General features: G+C 41.2%; 1 protein-coding gene across 4 annotated transcripts in view; it reads left to right on the plus strand.

Annotated features, from left to right (window-relative positions):
- The first annotated feature begins 9,085 nt into the window (after positions 1-9,085).
- The window catches only part of LOC122555288 (adhesion G protein-coupled receptor G7), a 74,728-nt gene continuing 64,176 nt past the window's right edge, over positions 9,086-19,637 (plus strand). Inside the window, exons 1-3 of one of the 4 annotated variants that reach the window (XM_043701135.2) lie at positions 9,313-9,390; positions 14,137-14,183; positions 19,474-19,602. In XM_043701135.2, the coding sequence (XP_043557070.1) occupies positions 19,482-19,602 (121 nt within the window). In that variant the 5' untranslated portion in view covers positions 9,313-9,390; positions 14,137-14,183; positions 19,474-19,481. Of the gene's footprint in view, positions 9,391-14,136; positions 14,184-19,473; positions 19,603-19,637 lie in introns of all 4 variants that reach the window. The other 3 variants (XM_043701132.2, XM_043701131.2, XM_087992631.1) reach the window with 3 other exon arrangements.

A 19,637-nucleotide genomic window follows, 5' to 3' on the forward strand; every position in this document is an offset into this window, starting at 1 on the left:
AACTGCAGTCATGAACATAGCCCAGTCCATCACACAAGTCGGCTTTCCATCCATTGACTCCATCTATACTCCCCGTTGCCTCGGGAAAGCAACCAACACATACAAAGGCCCCTTCAACCCTCTTCCATTGGGCAGGAGATATAAAAACTTGAATACACATCTGGACAAATTCAAAAGAAGCTTATTTCCTGCTGTTAGACTTTTGAACTGACCTCTCAAATTAATTCTGATCTCTGCACTTTCTCTGTGGCCGTAACACTGTACTCTGCACCCTGTTCTGCTACCATGATGCACTTTGTTTGATATGATCTGCCTGTACGGTGCACAAAAAACATTCATTGTATCTCAGTACGTGACAACAATAAACAAAAAAAATCAAACTTTCAACTCTATTGTACCTTAAATAGTTATGAATTTGCAAGAAAAAATTATTTCATTTGCATCCACCAACACCTTTTAAAAAGAAGCACAATTTCAGTTTCAACACATTGAAATTCTGAAGTGAATGAATTGCTCTGATTTGTAATAAATTTGTAATATGCTTCAAATTCTATGCCTGACCTTGCTGCCTTATGGTGTCAAAATTATCGGCAAATTAGTAAAATAAAGTCTTTACAAGATTATATTGAGTACTATAAGTCAAGTAAATGCTGGTTGTTTTTTGGCTGCTTGTCCCTCTACAATATAAATTTAATTTCTTCAACTTTCCTTATTGTAGTGCAGGCAAACCTTCAAAACCACAATAATTGCCAATATGCAGCAAGTGCACTGAGATTGACAAATTGGTTGCCAGTGTAGTCTTTGCATTATGCATTTTCAGAATTATCCAGCAAATGTTATCCAATTGCATAATTGCGTCTAATGTTGGACACTGGGTTTTGGTTTGTACCTTGCTTGTTGCAAACAGCAAAGGGAATGTGCTGTGAATTATGTAACAAACTAAGTGACAGTCATTCACTGGTTCATTCCTCAGGTAAATGCTGTAACCAATCTGTCAACTTGACTGATTTAAAATTTAAACAAAGCCTGGCTGTAAATTGTCATATCAGTATTCCATAGTAATGTCTTTACCAATCAGCACTGTTCTTTCAAGTAGAATAAATGTTGGTTTCCATTCTTATTCTTGTGAAATGTCCTGATGAATGAAAGACAAGAAACTTCAACATTTACCCTGTTTTCCTCCTTAAGAATCCTATATGTTTCAGACCACCTCATTATTTTAAATTCCGGTAAATAGAGTGCCAACCTGTATAGTCTTTGCATAAAACTCACTAGTTTGGGACTCGACAAGATAGCGGTGATTCTGTAGAACTGCTGTGGACAGCTCTGCCTAACAGTCAAGGCATACTGGTGTTCTTTGCCATCCCTGCTAACTAATGTGGAGGAATTGTTAGTTTAAAACCTCACAATACATATTTGTTAATATTTGAGAGTGAGAAGGATGCCAAAGGGAAAGGGAGCAAGCAATTAGCAGCAGGGAGGATACTCCCCTGCAGCACTGCACACACCAGAATCTGCAGCAGCAGCAGTCTCTCCCGAACCCTTCGGGAACCTGACAGACTCACAGGAATTGGCAGCGGTGATGGAAAGACTTACCACGAAGGTTGGGGCTGCAATTGTGGAGTTCTGTGAAGACATTCGTGCCCAGATCCAACCCATCACATCCATGCTGCAGAAGCATGAATGGGAGATCCAGGGTCTCGGGGAGTGGCTGGAGGAGGTGGAGGGTTGAACCGAGGCCTTGGAAGCGCCAATGGAGTCCTCATGCGGTCGAATGCAGGTGCTGGAGCAAGACGTACGGGCCTTACAAGACCAGGTCGACGAAAATCGAGGTCGGAGGTTGAATCTTTGGATTGTTGGGCTCCCAGAGTGTGAAGAAGATGGGCTGCCAGTCAGCTTCTTTGAAAGCTAGCTGCCGCAGTTCCTGGGCCTTCAGATTGAGTCCAGCTGGCTGCAGATTGAGAGGGCCTTTCAGATCGCAGTGCACAGGTCAGGGCCGGTACAGTGCCCCTGCCTGGTCCTAGTGCACTTCCTCACATACAAGGACAAGCAAAAAGTAATAGAAGCCTCCAGATTACAGGGAAAAGACCCACAGGCACTGCTGCACAAGGAGTCAAAAATCATGTTTTTCCAGGATTTGTCGGCAACTTTAATTCAAAAGAGGATGTCCTTCAATGAAGTTAAAAAGAGGCTGAGGAACCTGGACATCCAGTACTCCATGAAGTACCCCGCAGTGCTCCGTTTCAGCCACGAGGACTCAGTTTATACATTTGATTCAGTGGATAAAACTAAAAACGTTGTAGACACTTTAAAATAGACGGACCAGTCTGAAGAATATGGTTAATGCCCATCCTCTTTTCCTTTTTTCCTGTGTTTTTCTTCCTCTCTCCCTAATAATTTAAAAAAGTTGGAATATGTTGTTCCTTTTTTATAACTGGATTTTATTATAGGAAATTTTGTGGATGTACTTTGTTATCTCCTTTTTGTTTATTTCCTTTCTCTTGTAGTCACAAGTAGTGGTGACATGAAGCCTAGGATGGGCAGAATGCTCATCCTGACTTTTTTTTTATTGATTTAAGGAGGGGCGGAGGGGGGTTTGACTGGGTATTCTTTTCATCCTTTACTACTAAAAGTAGGGGAATGGCAGTACTTATCCAGAAAAATCTTCCATTCACATTATTATAGCAGGTGAAAGATGAGCAGGGGTGGTTTGTGATACGTAAGGCCCTGACATACGGGGAGGAATATGGCATTTTAAATGGCTACTGTCCTCCGGCGCATCCCCTCAAATTTTTGATTAGTGCCTTCTGTAAGCTGAGTGCCTTTGGAACATAGCACATTATTATAGGGGAAATTTTGGATACAACAGTGGACAGGATGCCTAGTGGGCCCCCAACTATTTCTTCACAGGCCAAGCAGGTGACTGACTTACGTGAGGAGTTGGGGCTGATGGACGTTTGGAGATGTCTTCACCCTACCAGCAAGGACTTCACCTTTTTTTCAAACCCACATAAGTGGCACACGAGGGTTGATCTCTTTCTGGCTCCCTCGGCTCTTCTGGATTCAATTATGGGTTGTAAAATTGGGAATATAGCTATCTCTGCTCACATGGCGGTATATTTGGAGGTTAAGACCCAGAGTGAGGGGCTAGGTTTGCGGCACTGGCGTCGAGATCCTTTTCTCCATAAGGATTCCAAATTTGTGGAATACGTTTTGAAGGAGTTTCAGGAATTCTTGACCATTAGCTCAGGCATGGCTAGTAGACTGTCTGTGCTATGGGACACTGCTAAGGCCTTTGCTAGGGGATTAGCTATTTCCTACTTGGCTAGCCAGAAACAACAGAAGGGGGAACAGCAGCATCTACTTGAGGCGCGGTTGAAAGCCACCCACACGGGCACATTTTGCGCAGCCTTTGGTGACTAAGCTACAGCGGATCATGGCCCTCCGGGCTGCCTTGATTTCAATACTTTCAAAACTGCAAAGAAAGAACTTGCTTTCACTAGACAAAAGCTGTTTGAGTATGGGGATAGGCCAGGGAAGTATTTAGCATACCTGACTAGGAAAAAACATATTCCCCAATCCATTACTGCAATCAGAGACAGCGCCAGAGTCCTTACATATGATGCCAAAAGGATTAATGAAGTTTTTCGGAGTTTTTCTTTCAAAATTGTATGAGTCTGAAGGTTGCGAGGACAGATGGGCTAAAATAGAGGCCTTTTTTAAGAACCTGGACCTCCCAGGGGTAATCTTAGAACAGGCCTCTCTCCTTAATGGGGTTTTGACAGTTTAGGAAATACAGGAGGCAGCTAGGCAACTTCAGAGTGGGAAAGCACCTGGCCCTGATGGTCTCCTATCAGTATCAGTATCAGTACCGTGAAAGACCATTGGTCACAGGTTGCCAACCTGGAAAAGAACCTCATATCATTGTTTCCTACCCATTAGGTAATGCTGTCTCCATGCCAATATACTATCTCCAACACCATGGGCTCTTCTAACATAACATTTTGTGAGGAACCTTGTGAATGCTTTCTGGAAGTCCGAATACAATCCATCTACTGTGTTATAAGACTCAGTTAGGATAGGATCAGGGTTAACCCTAAGGTATGTCAGGAACAAAAGAATGACAAGAGTTAAATTAGGGCCAATCAAGGATAATAGTGGGAAGTTGTGTGTGGAGTCAGAGGAGATAGGGGAAGCACTAAATAAATATTTTTCGATAGTGTTCACTATAGAAAATGAAAATGTTGGCGAGGAAGATACAGAGATACTTGCATCTAGACTAGAAGAGATTGAGGTTCACAAGGAAGAGGTATTAGAAATACTGCAGAGTGTGAAAATAGACAAGTCCCCTGGGCTGGATGGGATCTATCCTAGGATCCTCTGGGAAGCAAGGGAAAAGATTGCCAAGCCTTTGGCATTGATCTTCAAATCATCATTGTCTATAGGAATAGTGCCTGAGGAGTGGAGGATAGCAAATGTGGTTCCCTTGTTCAAGAAGGATAGTAAAGACAACCCTGGTAATTACAGACCAGTGAGTCTCACTTCAGTTGTTAGTAAAGTGTTGGAAAAGGTTATAAGAGATAGGATTTATAACCATCTAGAAAAGAATAATCTGATCAGGGACAGTCAGCACGGTTTTGTGAAGGGTAGGTTGTGCCTAACGAATCTTATTGAGCTTTTTGACAAAGTGACCAAACAGGTAGATGAGAGTAAACTGGTTGATGTGGTGTATATGGATTTCAGCAAGGCGTTCGATAAGGTTCCCCACAGTAGGCTATTATACAAAATGCGGAGGAATGGGATGTGGGAGACATAGCAGTTTGGATCAGTAATTGGCTTTCTGAAAGAAAACAGGGGGTTGTAGTTGATGGAACATCATCTTGGTGTCCATTTACTAGCGGCGTACTGCAAGGGTTGGTGTTGGGTCCACTGCTGTTCGTCATTTTTATAAATGACCTGGATGAGGGCTTAGAAGGGTGGGTTAGTAAATTTGCGGACGACACTAAGGTCAGTGGAGTTGTGGATAGTGACGAAGGATGTAGTAGGTTACAGAGAGACATAGATGGGATGCTGAGCTGAGCTGAGAGGTGGAAAATGGAGTTTAATGTGGACAAATGTGAGGTGATACACTTTGGCCGGAGTAATCAGAATGCAAAGTACTGGGCTAATGGTAAGATTCTTGGGAGTGCAACTGAGCAGAGAGATCTCAGTGTCCATGTACACAGATCCCTGAAAGTTGCCACCCAGATTGACAGGGTTGTTAAGAAGGCATACAATGTTTTAGCCTTTATTAATAGAGGGATTGAGTTCCAGAACCAGGAGGTAATGCTGCAGATGTACAAAGCTCTGGTACGGCCACACTTGGAGTATTGTGTACATTTCTGGTCACTGCATTGTAAGAAGGATGTGGAAGCTTTGAAAAGGGTGCAGAGAAGATTTACTAGGATGTTGCCTGGTATGGAAGGAATGTCTTACGAGGAAAGGCTGAGGGCCTTGAGGCTGTTCTCGTTAGAGAGAAGAAGATTGAGAGGTGACTTAATAGAGACATATAAGATAATCAGAGGATTAGACAGGGTGGATGAGAGGAATAGTGTAGGTGGGATGGGCTTCAGATTAGTATGACAGGGCGGCGCAACATCAAGGGCCGAAGGGCCTGTACTGTCCTGTAATGTTCTATGTTCTATGTTAGGCTACAACTCAAGTATTGTGTGCAATTCTGGTCACCACCAGATGTGATTGTACTAGAGAGGATGCAGAGGAGATTCACCAGGATGTTGCCAAGGCTAAAGTGTTCCAGCAATAAAGATAGACCAGATAGGCTAGTACTGTTTTCCTTACAGCAGAGAAGACTGAAGTGGGTGCTGATTGAGGTGAACAGCATAGATAGGAAGAAGCTCTTTGCTTTATTAGAGGGTCAGTAACCGGGGGTACAGATTTAAGGTAAAGGGCAGGAGATTTAAAAAGGATATAAAAAAGAATTTTTCCACCCAGAGGGTTGTGTGTATCTGACACTCATTGAGTGAAAGAGTGGTAGAGGTCTGAATGATCACATTTACGAAGTATTTAGATGGTCATTGAAATACCACATTATTCAAGACTACAGGCTGAGTAATGGAAAATGGGATTAGAGTAGGTGATTGGTGAGAGGTATGAACACAATTGGCTAAATGGCTTCTTTCAAAGTAGCATCATATTCACCAGGTAGAACAGACTCAAGGGCTGAATGGCCTATTCCTGTTCCTGAGCTTCTCCTTCTCCTTCTTCCTAGGCAGTCCCTGGACCGTGGATAACTTGCTACCTTCCGTTTCGACTGTAGTTATTATAGATTCAAAATGGCAGTGGAGTAGATGCTCCATCCAGACCTTGTCTACCACGTCCATTCTGTTTTTATCTCTTTTTTTTTCTCTTTTCTGTCTTATTCCTCTTCTGCCAGCGGCCCAAAGGAGAGCAGGGGTGACCAGTGGAACAGGGATGGCAGTCAGTGGCCTGGAGTGAAGTTGGTACAGCTAGGGGACTTGGAGCGGAGCGGGAGCAGCCAGGGGCATTGAGCAGAGCGGGGGCAGCCAGGAACACTGGAGCGGAGCAGGTACAGCCATGGGCCCTGGAGCAGAGCAGGTACAGTCAGGGACCATGGAGTGGAGTGGCGGCAGCCAGGGGCTCTGGAGTGGAGTGGGGGCATCCTGAGGCCCTGGAGGGGAGCAGGGGCAGTCAGGAGCACTGGATCAGAGTGGGTACAGCCAGAGGCCCTGGAGGGGAGCAGGGGCAGTCAGGAGCACTGGATAAGAGTGGGTACAGCCAGAGGCCCTGGAGTGGAGCAGGGGCAGCCAGTGGCCTGGAGTGAAGTGGGTACAGCCAGGGATCCTGGAGCAGGGCAGGGGACAGCCAGGGGCCCTGGAGTGGAGCCGACAGCCAGCAAAACGGGGATGGTAGCCCGCAGGCCTGGAACAAAAATGGCTTCTGGTTGGGAAACAGTGGAGGCTGGTTAGACCAAGTGGGAGCCCTTATAAAAAGACTGGAATGTCTGTTTTTTTTGGTTTATTTCTTGTTTTCCTAACTTATCTATATCTGTAATGTAGTGTAACTTCTTTATTTTCTTTTTTTATACCTATGATTTGCACATTCATACTTTGTACCTAAGATGGTGCTGTGTGTTGGCAACATTGTACACTTTTCACTGTACTCCTGTTCTTTTGCAACAGGAGTACACGTGACAATAAACCTAATTCTCATTCTTCTGAGATGGCTGATAAGACCAAAGTATGATTTCCAGGCTCTACCTCATGTGGAGCACATGATACTTGAAGGTTTGGGTAAATGGATTGTTTGGGGGTTTGAGATGTCCCTCCGAAGCCTTGACTTTACCTCTGCTCATTCCTGATGTGTAATCTCTCAATGCACCTGGCCTCTTCCAAATGAATCTTATCATTTGGCTCCTTCGCAAGGTAGGATTTCTCATGAGTTGTAAGGCCTGTTTGACCTCTTCAACAATACTCTGGGGGCTGTTGTCCAAGGAGTCTGTCGCCACAACTGAGTTCTAAATACAGCAATTGTTGTGAACATCTAGTGTCAGGCGTATGAATGACAGTGGAATTGTGATTATCAAAGGTGGACAGGTTGGCTTGGGAGAGACCGTTGCTGGTGGACTGCCATTTTTACCATCGGATTTTGAAGATCTTGCAAAGATGCCACTTCTCAAAAGCTTGCAGGAATTAATTCGGTAAGTTTTGCTGCACAGCATTAAGCTCTAATGCTTCCTTCCAGGGGAAGTGATGGACCAATGATGTATCACTAGACAATTAATCCACAGACCAGGCAATGTTCTGGGAATCTGGATTCAAACCCTGTCATGGCAGATGGTGGAGTTTGAAATCAATAAAAAAATTCTGGAATTGTGAATCTAATGATAGGAGAAAGTGAGGTCTGCAGATGCTGGAGATCAAAGTTGAAACTTTATTGCTGGAACAGCACAGCAGGTCAGGCAGCATCCAGGGCACAGGTCATTCCTGAAGAAGGGCCTGTGCCCGAAACGTCGAATCTCCTGTTCCCTGGATGCTGCCTGACCTGCTGTGCTGTTCCAGCAATAAAGTTTCAACTTTGAATCTAATGATAACCATAAAAGCATTGTCAGGAAAAACCTAAAATAAAACAATTTAAGATGCTGGAAATCTGAAACAAAAACAAATTGCTGGGGGAAAATCAGCAGGTCTGGCACCATCTTCTTCACCATCTGCAGAGAAAGGTCACTGGCCTGAAATGTTAACTCTGCTTCCTCCCCACAGATGCTGCCAGAACTGCTGAATTTAGCCAGAAATTCCAGTTTTTGTTTTTGTTTTTGTGTCAGGAAAAACCCATCTGATTCAGTGACATCCTTTAGTGAAAGAAAGTGATGTCTTTACCTGTCTTTACTGATGGCTTGTATCTGACTCCAGGTCTATAGCAATGTGGTTGTCTCTTAACTACTCTCTGGACAATTGGGGATTCACAATAAATACTGGCCTAGCCAGCAACAACCACAATCTCATTAAAATCTCACAATTTTCATTAAACCACTAGATTGGGACTTGACTCCCATGGCTATCAAGCAGAAATCACACCCAACAGTGTTAATTGATATTGACATTGACAATGTCAGTTGGACGTCGTAAAGGCTCAAACCAAAATACTCTGCAGATGTGAAAATACCAGGCTCAATGATTAACAAATAATTGACATTAATTAAGCAGAACTAAGAATGCATTACATCAGCTTGTTCTATAATTGGAGTGGACAATGACAAAATATAGTGTGTATAATAATTCTGATAATGAATAATTCAGCTTTAAATTCATATGATTAGGTACTGCTAATTCAGATTATTTCATACTAGGATAGTAAACTCTCAGATATTCTTATAGACAACAGTTGAAACAGCCACCGTCAGTTTCAAGATCTGGACATTCTTATTTGTTGGTGGTTGATATACCAAGGTTAATATTTCACTGCTCAAGCATTCCTGCCTAGAATGTTTACTTTATGAGTCCTAATTTATTTTCATCTCATCTTCTAGTGCAGTTTAGTCTGATAATTGGAAGACACTAATTTCTGTCTATGTATTGTTGCATTGGTACAGCTCATCATTTAATATTTCCACTAATTTAATCAAATGTAAACCTCTCAAAAAAGGAGAGGTGAACCGGAGCAGTTAATGTGTAACATGACTTATGAGAAACAGCTTGTAGCTTCACTTAATAACTTGCTTATTGAGGAAAGACAGTTGAACAGCAGACACAAGGATCAACATGCTTTGTCTACAGTGTGACTGCAAGGTGCTGCTTGGAGTTCTGTCTAGCCTTTTCATTGCAGGTCTTTGGGGTGCCTGCTTCTGGAAGCTGGCAGCCAAATTTAAATCAGGTAAGAAGTTCAGATGTGTTGTTTTTTATTACCAATTTAATTTTTTATCCTTGTCTATCAAAATTGCTGACTCATGCTAGAGCAAAGTTGTAAAAATGTGACCTCCACTATCCTGCTATGCTTAGATGCTGAGTAACTGCATAAGACATTTAAGACTTTTACTTAAAGGGCTGGTTCTCACTTTTGATACCTTTTGTTACAAAGCTGGTCCCTTTTTTTCTAAATGCTGTTCCTTGGCTCAAGGATACTCTGTCCTTCACTTTCTTCATAAGGGTAATAAACCAGGCCGGGCTCTGATCAGTTAGGTTTGGTCCAGAGATGAAAAGGATTTTGAAAGGACTTTTGTTTATATGTAAACAGATGAGACTTCAGGCCAAAGTGATCATGATTTAGAAGTGACCTGTATAAAGAAAAAGGTTATGGTCTGCTCTCTAGCTAAGCTGAGCAGTTTTGCTTCAGTCTTGAATTGGTTGGAAATTCAACAGGGAGCTGTATGGAAACTCTCTGTCTCTTTTCTGCCCTTCAACTTTAACCTGTAAGCATGTGTTTCATTTATACTAGTTTGTAAAAGGAATTTGCTTATTAGGACTGTTGTGTATATTCGGAACAGCATAATTAAGTCTAGGCTGAGTTCTGTAGGGGTTCTTTATTCTGTTCTTTGTGTTTCATTGTGTTATTTTGTGAATAAATTTTTGTCTGTTTTAAAATCTAGTAGTCAACCTAGCTAACTTAATCTGGTTAATTTTCACTCTACACTTACTGAACTAAATTGCAAAGTTATGGTCTGAGCTGCCTGCTTAAGAATATTTTCCGTGGTCTGGCTTAGTCCATAACACTTCATAAAGGTTGTAACAGAGGAAATGATAGCAATGCAGAAGCAGCTATTTTGGTTAGGATATCCTGAAGTTTGGAATGAATTGGACCTGGTCAGAGGTGTCTGAAAATGTCAGTAATACCACAAGGATCTGGATTCAACACAGAAAGAAGTTCACTTATATAAGGGCAAGTGTAACACCTCTATACATGAAAGGACAGAGACAGGCAACTATAGATCTTAACATCTGTCATTGCTAAAATCTATTATTAAGGAAGTGATATCCACACATTTAGCAAATCATAACTCAACAACCAGGGTCAACATTGCTTATAAAAAGCAAATTATATGCGACAAATTTATGAGAATGCTAAGACGTAATAATTGGGGTGGATAAAAGTGAGCCAAGTGTGCAGTATTCGGATGTCCAAAAGGCATTCTGTTGTGTTTTATGCCTCCGATTTATGCAGAGAAGACTCAGCAGGTTTGGTGTGTGCATGAGTTTTACTTACAGAGATTTTAAATGCCGACTTTCTCATGCTTCCAGGTTCTTTGTAGTTTCTGTTTAGTTTCTCAGTAACCTCGACTAACAGCATACAGTAAACAGTTAACCAAACACACATAATCGAATACTGAACAACTGAATTTTCACTTTTGTAAAACTCAAATATCTTATTTTAAAGTAAACTATCATTAACATTTAACATATTATTATTGAGTAATTTCTTAGAGACCAGAGTGTCTTGTTTACTTGAAGTACAGCAATACTCTTTTTACAAAGGTCTGTAATTACGGTGCTAAGGTCTATGAACTTGCTGTTGTGGTTCTGCATGATCAGTTTGATATGCTGGATGACCAATGACACAGCCACTCATTGGAAAAGGGAATTTTTCCTCATAATTACTGTCCTTGTAATATCCTGATCTTTTCATGATTAAACGTCATCCACTTTGTGTTTTTTTTAGATTAGATTAGATTACTTACAGTGTGGAAACAGGCCCTTCGGCCCAACAAGTCCACACCGACCCGCCGAAGCGCAACCCACCCATACCCCTACATTTACCCCTTTAACCTAACACTACGGGCAATTTAGCATTGCCAATTCACCTGACCCGCACATCTTTGTGACTGTGGGAGGAAACCGGAGCACCCGGAGGAAACCCACGCAGACACGGGGAGAATGTGCAAACTCCACACAGTCAGTCGCCTGAGTCGGGAATTGAACCCGGGTCTCTGGCGCTGTGAGGCAGCAGTGCTAACCACTGTGCCACCGTGCCGCCCACAAATTTGTTGTCATCCAACAAATTAGTGTTACTGAGCAACTACTTGTCCTGGTAGATATAATGTATTTTTTTAGATATGATTTAGCCATTGATAAAAATCCAATCTCAAATGGTGGTTCTCTTGCTTGTGTTCAATTATTGAATGCACTTTTGTTTTACGTTGTCACTTTGTGATATCTTCTGCTTCACTCTGACACTCTCATCAGCTAGCAGTGAATATTTAAGAATGGTTAGTATATGCACACGCTATGACTAATTATAAAGTTTTAAAATGTCTTTCAGTGAGAAAGTGTGAGGTAAATCTATATATGCCAATTGGTAAGAATAGATTGTTTCAATGCTTTCCCATCTGACACACTAGCTCTCAGACTGAATACAATTATGCTGTTGAATCATTCAACATCACCATTCAATTGTGGGTGGTATAACAACACCAAATGGCAGTGAATTTCATGAACTGACTGGAAACAAACTGTAGTCTGTTGTCTATAATGATAATCTGCAGCAAACCGATCTAGAATGTCAATAATCAAAGTGGTGGATATCATACTTAATGTTGTGATTTCTGGCCATTTCCTATGTAGATCATGTACAAAATAGTTTTGATCATTAAGGACTGCTTGCATTTCTCCAAAAATATCAATTTGGAGTCTTTGCAGTGGTTTTATTGGTCAGGGTGTCAGTTTTAGAGGTATGGGATGTAGTTTAACTGAATTTTACCAAGTGTACAAGCTATATCGTTTCTAGCAAGCTCACAAGATCTGTTCCTCAGTACCAAACTGCTTGAGAGGATCACTAATTAATTTTAAGAACACTGAGATGTTCTTAAATACAGATTGCTGCAGCACAGATAATTGCTTGGCTTCCCTATGCAATGCAATTGTCATCAAACAATGTGAGTTCCCATGACATACTCAGTAATACAAGAACTAGGGTTGGTTAGTTCAGTTGGATGGACAGCTGATTTGCAATGCAGTGTGATGCCCACAACATAGGTTCAATTCCTGCACCAGGAAACCCTGCTTGTCAAGCTGTCCCTTTGCCTGAGGCGTGGTGATCCTTAGCTTAACTACCACCAGTTATCTCTCTCTCTCATGAGAGAGCATTCTAAGGTCTGATAAACCTACACCAACTTAACTTTAGTACAGGACAGCTGTTTCTCTATTTCACAAAGCCACTCAGATTTTAGATAATAGCTGCGATATGCAATATACAAGGGTGGTTCAGTTGTTAGCACTACTACCTCATAGTGCCAGAGACTTAGGTTCAATTCCACTCTTGGGCGACTATCTGTGTAGAGTTTGCACATTCTCCAAGTGTCTGCATGGGTTTCTGCCGGGTGCTCCAGTTTCTTCCCATAGCTCAAAGATGTGCAAGTTAACTGGATTGCCCATGCTAAACTGCCCAAAGTGTTCAGGGATGTGTAGGTTAGGTCCATTAACCATAGCTGAAAATGTGTTGCTGGAAAAGCGCAGCAGGTCAGGCAGCATCCAGGGAACAGGAGAATCGACGTTTCGGGCATAAGCCCTTCTTCAGGAAGGGCTTATGCCCAAAACGTCGATTCTCCTGTTCCCTGGATGCTGCCTGACCTGCTGCGCTTTTCCAGCAACACATTTTCAGCTCTGATCTCCAGCATCTGCAGACCTCACTTTCTCCATTAACCATAGGAAATGTAGGGTTACAGGGAGAGGGTGGGGGATGCATCTGAGTGGGATCCTCTTTGGAGGATTGGTGTGGACTTGTTGGGCTGAATGGCCTGGTTCCATACTGTATAGATTCTATGTTGTTTGTTGCTGATTCTACCTTCAACTCCTCTCACATTACAAGATTCACAGTCAAATATAAAATGGGTGTAATCACACAGTCTTCAACATCACAACTTACTTCATTATCACCAATACAGTCTGCAATAGTAGTTTAGCTATTCTTAGGTTTACCACTGTGAAAATGTGAGATCTCAATCTCAAATCTCGAACAAGATGGCAGCGGAGTAACAGAGCAGAGAGCTCTTTAACCCAGGATCTAGGAGCTCGTCTACTCTGTCCACTTTTACATTTCTTCTTTCTCTGCTTTTCTTTAATGTTTCCAGTTATTAGTTATTATCAAGATTCATCATATCTTCTTTTAATGGCTTCGGTGGAAGGTTTCACTTGGCCCAGTGACAAAGGGTCTTCCAATAGGCTCATATGGTTGTCTTGGCCAGGTGTGGCAGTCTCCCAGTGTGGCTGTCTTGTCCTGGCATGAAGGTCTTATCCCTGTGTGGAGGTCTCCTCCAGTATTGGCTTCCAGGTATTCCAGCAGCTTGGCAAGCAGTCTCGCTCAGGAGTGGTGTTCTCAGTACAGCATGGCGATCTTTGGCCGATGGTTGTAGGCCAATATTCCAGCAGCCTGATGTGGTGGTCTCCTCCTGGCTGCATTTTCCAAATATTCCATTGTTCCTTAATCGGCTTTCCCTGGGCCCAGGAGTCATTAACTGAACTGTGATGAACTTTGACTTAATTTTACCTTTTTTACTATTATATATAGCTTTTGTTATTAATATAGGCATAGTGGTAGGACGATGTATAAAACTTTTCATTGTGTTTTCATATAAAAGAATATGTGACAATAAATTTATTTTCTATTCTATTCAAATGTGTGCTGTTGAAGATGTAGATGACCAGATACCATTGTGCCTAAAATGTAGTGAGTGCTTGGTGAGTGATGCAGAAAGTAAATTCTCTACCTTAGCAATATACACTGTATGTATCAATGTTTACAAAAATAAGTGTGGCTAGCACTTCTTGCTCTCGGGTTGAATATTTACATTCAGTTCCTGACAACGGGTGTAATGCCGAAGTGATTGTTGGTTTTCTTACTTCAATACACTGAGTGGACAGCGGCTTTGAGCCCTGAGGAAGGGTCACTAGACCCAAAACATCAACTCTGATTTCTCTTCACAGATGCTGCTGAGCATTACCAGCAATTTCTATTTTTGTTTCTGATTTACAGCATCTGCAGTTCTTTTGGTTGTATTGGCTATTTTAAAATTTTCTTCATCATCTCCATTGCAACTTGTGTTTTATGTCTTAGAGATATTCGGATGTGATATATCAGCTTCTACATGTGCAGGAGTTTTATTTGCAGTGCTTCTAAAATATCTGTTCTCATGCTTCCAGCTTCTAGCTTTTGTTTAATTTCTGTTTCTCAGCAATCACACCCAGGTTTGCCTAAAGAGCACACAGTGGCCTGTGAAAAACATACACATATTGATCACTGAGCAATTGAATGCTACACATTTGATAAGGTGTAACTTAAAAGGTTACCACACAAGATAAGAATTCATGGTGTTGTGGGTAATATGTTAATAGGCACTCAATTAATATTAATAGACTTAGATGAAGGGATTAAGCCAAATTTACAGATGATGAAAGCAAGTGTGAGGAGGACACAGAGTCTGCAAAGGTATCTAGATAGGTGAAGTGAACAGGCAATATTTTGACAGATGGACTATCATGTGATTGTCCCTTTTAATGGGAAAAATAGGAAACAAGACTATTATGTAAATGAAGACAGACTACAGAATGCCAGAGTACAGAGAGACCTGGGTGTCATTGTACACAAATGACAAAAAGATTTGTATGCAGATACAGTGAGTAATTAAGAAAGCAAACAAAATATCAGTCTTCAAAGAGAACGGAATATAAAAGTAGGGAAATCTTACCTTAACCAGACAGGATTGGTAAGTCCACACCTAGAGTACTGAGACAGTTTTGGTTTCCTTATTTAAGGCCAAGTACCAGATGTACCCAAGTAATTTACTCATCTAATAATGCTTACTTAAAAGTCAACCACTGACCTTTCACCAAAAAGTCATTCATGTTTCATATATTGTATGCAGAAATTGATCTCTGACTTTTAGCCAAAATATCTTTAATTCTTTGTGCTTACTATCCACTTACTACTTTTAATGTTGTCCTGGCATAAACCCAGTTATTGACAAAATCTAAAATAGCTCTCCATTCAAGATGGCTGATCAACTCTTTGATTCTGTGCAAACCTCTTCCTTTTGCCTGACCTTTGCGGGGCAGTGTTAGTGGGAACAGTCTCCAATCTGACAGCACTATGATAGCAAGATCATGGGAGAGGCTGGATTTCAAACCCGTGAAAATATTGCTCATAAATAGTTAGCCCCTTACTTTCTGGCTAAAAGTCATATTTAGTATTCTTGCCTTGAAGGTAGTTAATGGTTTGATTCCTGCAACCCCTAGATGAAGGGACTTTATGACAAAAGGTTGAGCAGGGTGGATTAAAACTTGTTGGAGTTTCAGAGAATGAGAGATGATCTTATTGAAGCATATAAGAATCTGAAGAAACTTGACAGGATAGATGCTAAAAGGCTCTTTCCCCTTATTAAGACTCTGGAACAAGAGGACACAGTAGCAAAATAAGGAGTCTGCCATTTATTTTTTTTCTCTCTTACAGGGTCATTAATCTTTAGAATTCTATACTCAAATCAGCAGTGGAAGCTGGGTCACTGAATATATTCTAGGCTGAGTTAGAAAGATATTTAATCTATGAACTGCATCAAGATATTATGGGGAACAGAGAGGAAAGTGGAGTTGAAGCCATGATACGAACATCTCTGATGTTATTGAATGGCAGGACAGGTTCAAGGACCTGCTCCTAATTTTTATTTTGTTCTTCTTAACATTCCTAATTTCTTCTGATTAGTTAGTGGTTGAACTGGCTTCCCAAATTTCATGGGGAAGCATTTCTATTTATCCAGCACTGGATAATCATTCAATTTAACAATAGTGAGATGTCAAGGGCAAGACTTATACACTTACTGGTAAGGTCCTGGGAAGTGTTGCTGAGCAAAGAGACCTTGGAGTACAGGTTCATAGTTCCTTGAAACTGGAGTCACGGGTAAATAGGATAGTGAAGAAGATATTTGGTATGATTGCCTTTATTGATCAGTGTATTGACTATAGGAGTTGGGAGGTCATGTTGTGGCTGTACAGGACATTGATGAGGCCACTATTGGAATACTGTATGCAATTATTGTCTCCCTGGTATAGGAAGGATGTTGTGAAACTTGAAAGAGTTCAGAAAAAATTTACAACAATATTGCCAGGGTTGGAGGATTTGAGCAGAATATTCAGGGGCTATTTTCCCTGGAGCATTGGAGGCTGAAGGGTGACCTTATGGAGGTTCACAAAACCATGAGGGACATGGATAGGGTAAAAGTCTTTTCCCTATGGTGGGGGAGTCTTAAACTAGAGGGCAAACGTTTTAGTTGAGAGAGGAAAGATTTAAATGGGACATATTTTTAATGTAGAGGGTGGTGACATATATGGAATGATCTGCCAGAGGAAGTGGTGGAGACTGGTATAATTACAACATTTAAAAGGCATTTGGATGGGTATATGAATATGAAGGGATATGGGCCAGATGCTGGCAAATGAAACCAGATTAATTTAGAATACGGTCAGCATGGGCGAGTTGGATCGAAGGGTCTGTTTCTGTGCTGTGTACCTCTGACTCCATGACTCTAAGACAATTGATGGTGAGGTAAAACTGACTTGTCATCAGCATAGATGTGAAAAATAGCCCTGTGTTTTTGGATAATATCAGCAGAGGGCAGCATATAGCCAAGAAAAAGGGGAGGGCTAAAGATAGATCCTTGGCGAGGTAATGGTCAGGGAGCAAGAAGAGATAATCATCCGGCTATAAATAGGTAAGAATGGAACCAGGAAGAGAATCTGTTGGATGACAGTGGAGAAGAATTGGAGTATAAATGTGCGGCCAATCATGCCAAAGGGATTGATGTGATGTGATTTTTCTAATTCTGTGTGGTATCTTTTCCTGCTGGTTCTGTTCCTAGATTCACTTGAGAGTCTGGTGTCTGTCAGTTTCTCATATTTTGCTTCCTGTCATAGCATCAATAGAGATAAACTTCATCAGACCCCTGCAGAAATTTTCATAAGGCCTCACACAGGACCAGACCACTAAGGAGCACATGGTAATGCACCAGCTTGTCCTGTTTGCTCCCTCAGAATTAAATACCTTGGGAGAAGAGCCACTTCTGTTCCAAGAGGCTCATAATATTTTGCAGCAGCCACCTAAAAAATACAGGCCTCATGCTTTCAGAAAGCATTTTTAAAAAACTATCAACATGGGATGTAAATAAAGTTTAGATGGTCACAAGAAGTGACCATGGCTGTTTTTATCAATTGTTCTAACATATCACCAGAATATTTATGTCACAATTATTTTCTAGGAAAAGTGAGGACTTCAGATGCTGGAGATCAGAGTCGATAATGTGATGCCCTAGATTCTAAGCACAGCAAGTCAGGCATCATCCGAGGAGCAGGAGAATCGACATTTTGGGCTGGAGCCCTTCATCAGGAATGAAGCTTGTTCCTGATGAAGAGCTTACGCTGAAAATGTTGATTCTCCTGCTCCTTGGATGCTGCCTGACTTGCTGCGCTTTTCCAGCATCACACTCTTGACCATGATTATTTTCTGTATGGTTCTCTTGTTTAACAATAGGTAACAGGTAACGTGCTGACACTGAGGTCTGGATCAGTTTGTAAGGAATATCCTAATAAACAAAGACTTCCATATAAAATGGTGAATCAAATAAGTCTACTTTTCAGCAACTATTGCCACACGTCCAACTCCCAGTTATTCATGGGTCAAATATAAAGAGCAGCAGAGTCATAATGAGACTCTCTGCATAATCTGGGACATATGCCATTTCCAGTTTTTACAATTAAAGTGTTATAAAGTATTTACCAACCCCATTTATATGGATGCATTCTGCAAGGCAGCCCTGGACCTATTCAAATTCATAGACTGAGGCCATTCAGCCCATTATGTCTTTGCAGGTCTCTGCAAATGTAACTCAGCTAGGCCCAAGCTGCTACCCACTTAAGTCCCACTCTCAGCACTGCATATTGTCTCTCTTCGAAAACTTAGCTAGTTGCCTCTATAAAGCCACAATTGCATCTTCCTCCACCACATCCTCAGGAGATGAAAACCGGATCCTAATGTATACCATTCAATGTGTACCAACACATTTCCTCACGTCACCATTGCGCCAGTCACCTTAATCAGTGTTATCTGATTCTTGATTTTCCACCAATGAGATTAGTTACTCTCTATCTAATCTATTCAAACCCCTGATAGTCTTGATCAACCCCATAAAGTCTCAAACAAAATGTACCAGCTCAGCCCCATAGTGCTTTTTGTTGGCCTAAGTAAACATCACCGCATCCTCGACTAAATCCTACTTTGAATGTAACTCCCAATTTGTTTGAGACCCTGGTTCTAGCTGTTTATGTGCTCCATTTATAATGACATGACTTAGACTAGAGGTTTTCCTGTGTCTGATGATGTGCGAGTCAGACAAAGCACATATCTGATTTTATGGCAAATATCTCCTGGAACACATTGCCAACCAGTTGTCTTACACCTTAAGACACACCACTCTATATCAATCATGGCACACTAAGATATGCCAAAAGTGTATGCAAGGATTTACATGTATAGCTGCATAATGAATGCTCCTTTCAAGGCCATCTAGTCTTGGTGTGTGATGCAAACCCAAGGTTTCTGTCTCAGAGACTGGAGTGGAACTCACTACATTACAAGATCATCGATTGAATTACATGAACTGAACTATTAATGACATTTGTTGAGTACCATTTAATACAAGAAACCTTAATGATGATATAGCCATTATTTATCTTGATTATTTTGCTTTTTAGCCTTTCTTAGGTTCCTATGGCATATTTGTAAAAGATTTTGCCGTCTTTTATTTGTATCTTTACTTTTCGATTTGTGACCTAAATTAAAGGAACACCAAAGGTATTATTTTCAGATATCAGAAAAGTAAATATAATTATTAGATTTTACACTTGCAGCTACAGTGTCAGATTCATGCCAATATTTTTAAACATTCCTAAAGCCTTCCTAAATCTGTAATTTGTACATTTTTAGATTCTTCCATGAAACCATCATCACTCTCACCTGCCAACCCACAGTCATGTTACTGCCAAAACAATGGAACTTGTGAGAATGAAATCTGTGTTTGTCCAGATGAATGGAAAGGAGACCATTGTGAGATTGGTTTGTACATCTGATCTTTTCTATCTGACAAGTTG

The sequence above is a fragment of the Chiloscyllium plagiosum genome, unplaced genomic scaffold, assembly GCF_037043375.1.
Source record: "Chiloscyllium plagiosum isolate Xiang-an unplaced genomic scaffold, Cpla_swu_hap1 HiC_scaffold_12, whole genome shotgun sequence".
Classification (NCBI taxonomy): domain Eukaryota; kingdom Metazoa; phylum Chordata; class Chondrichthyes; order Orectolobiformes; family Hemiscylliidae; genus Chiloscyllium; species Chiloscyllium plagiosum.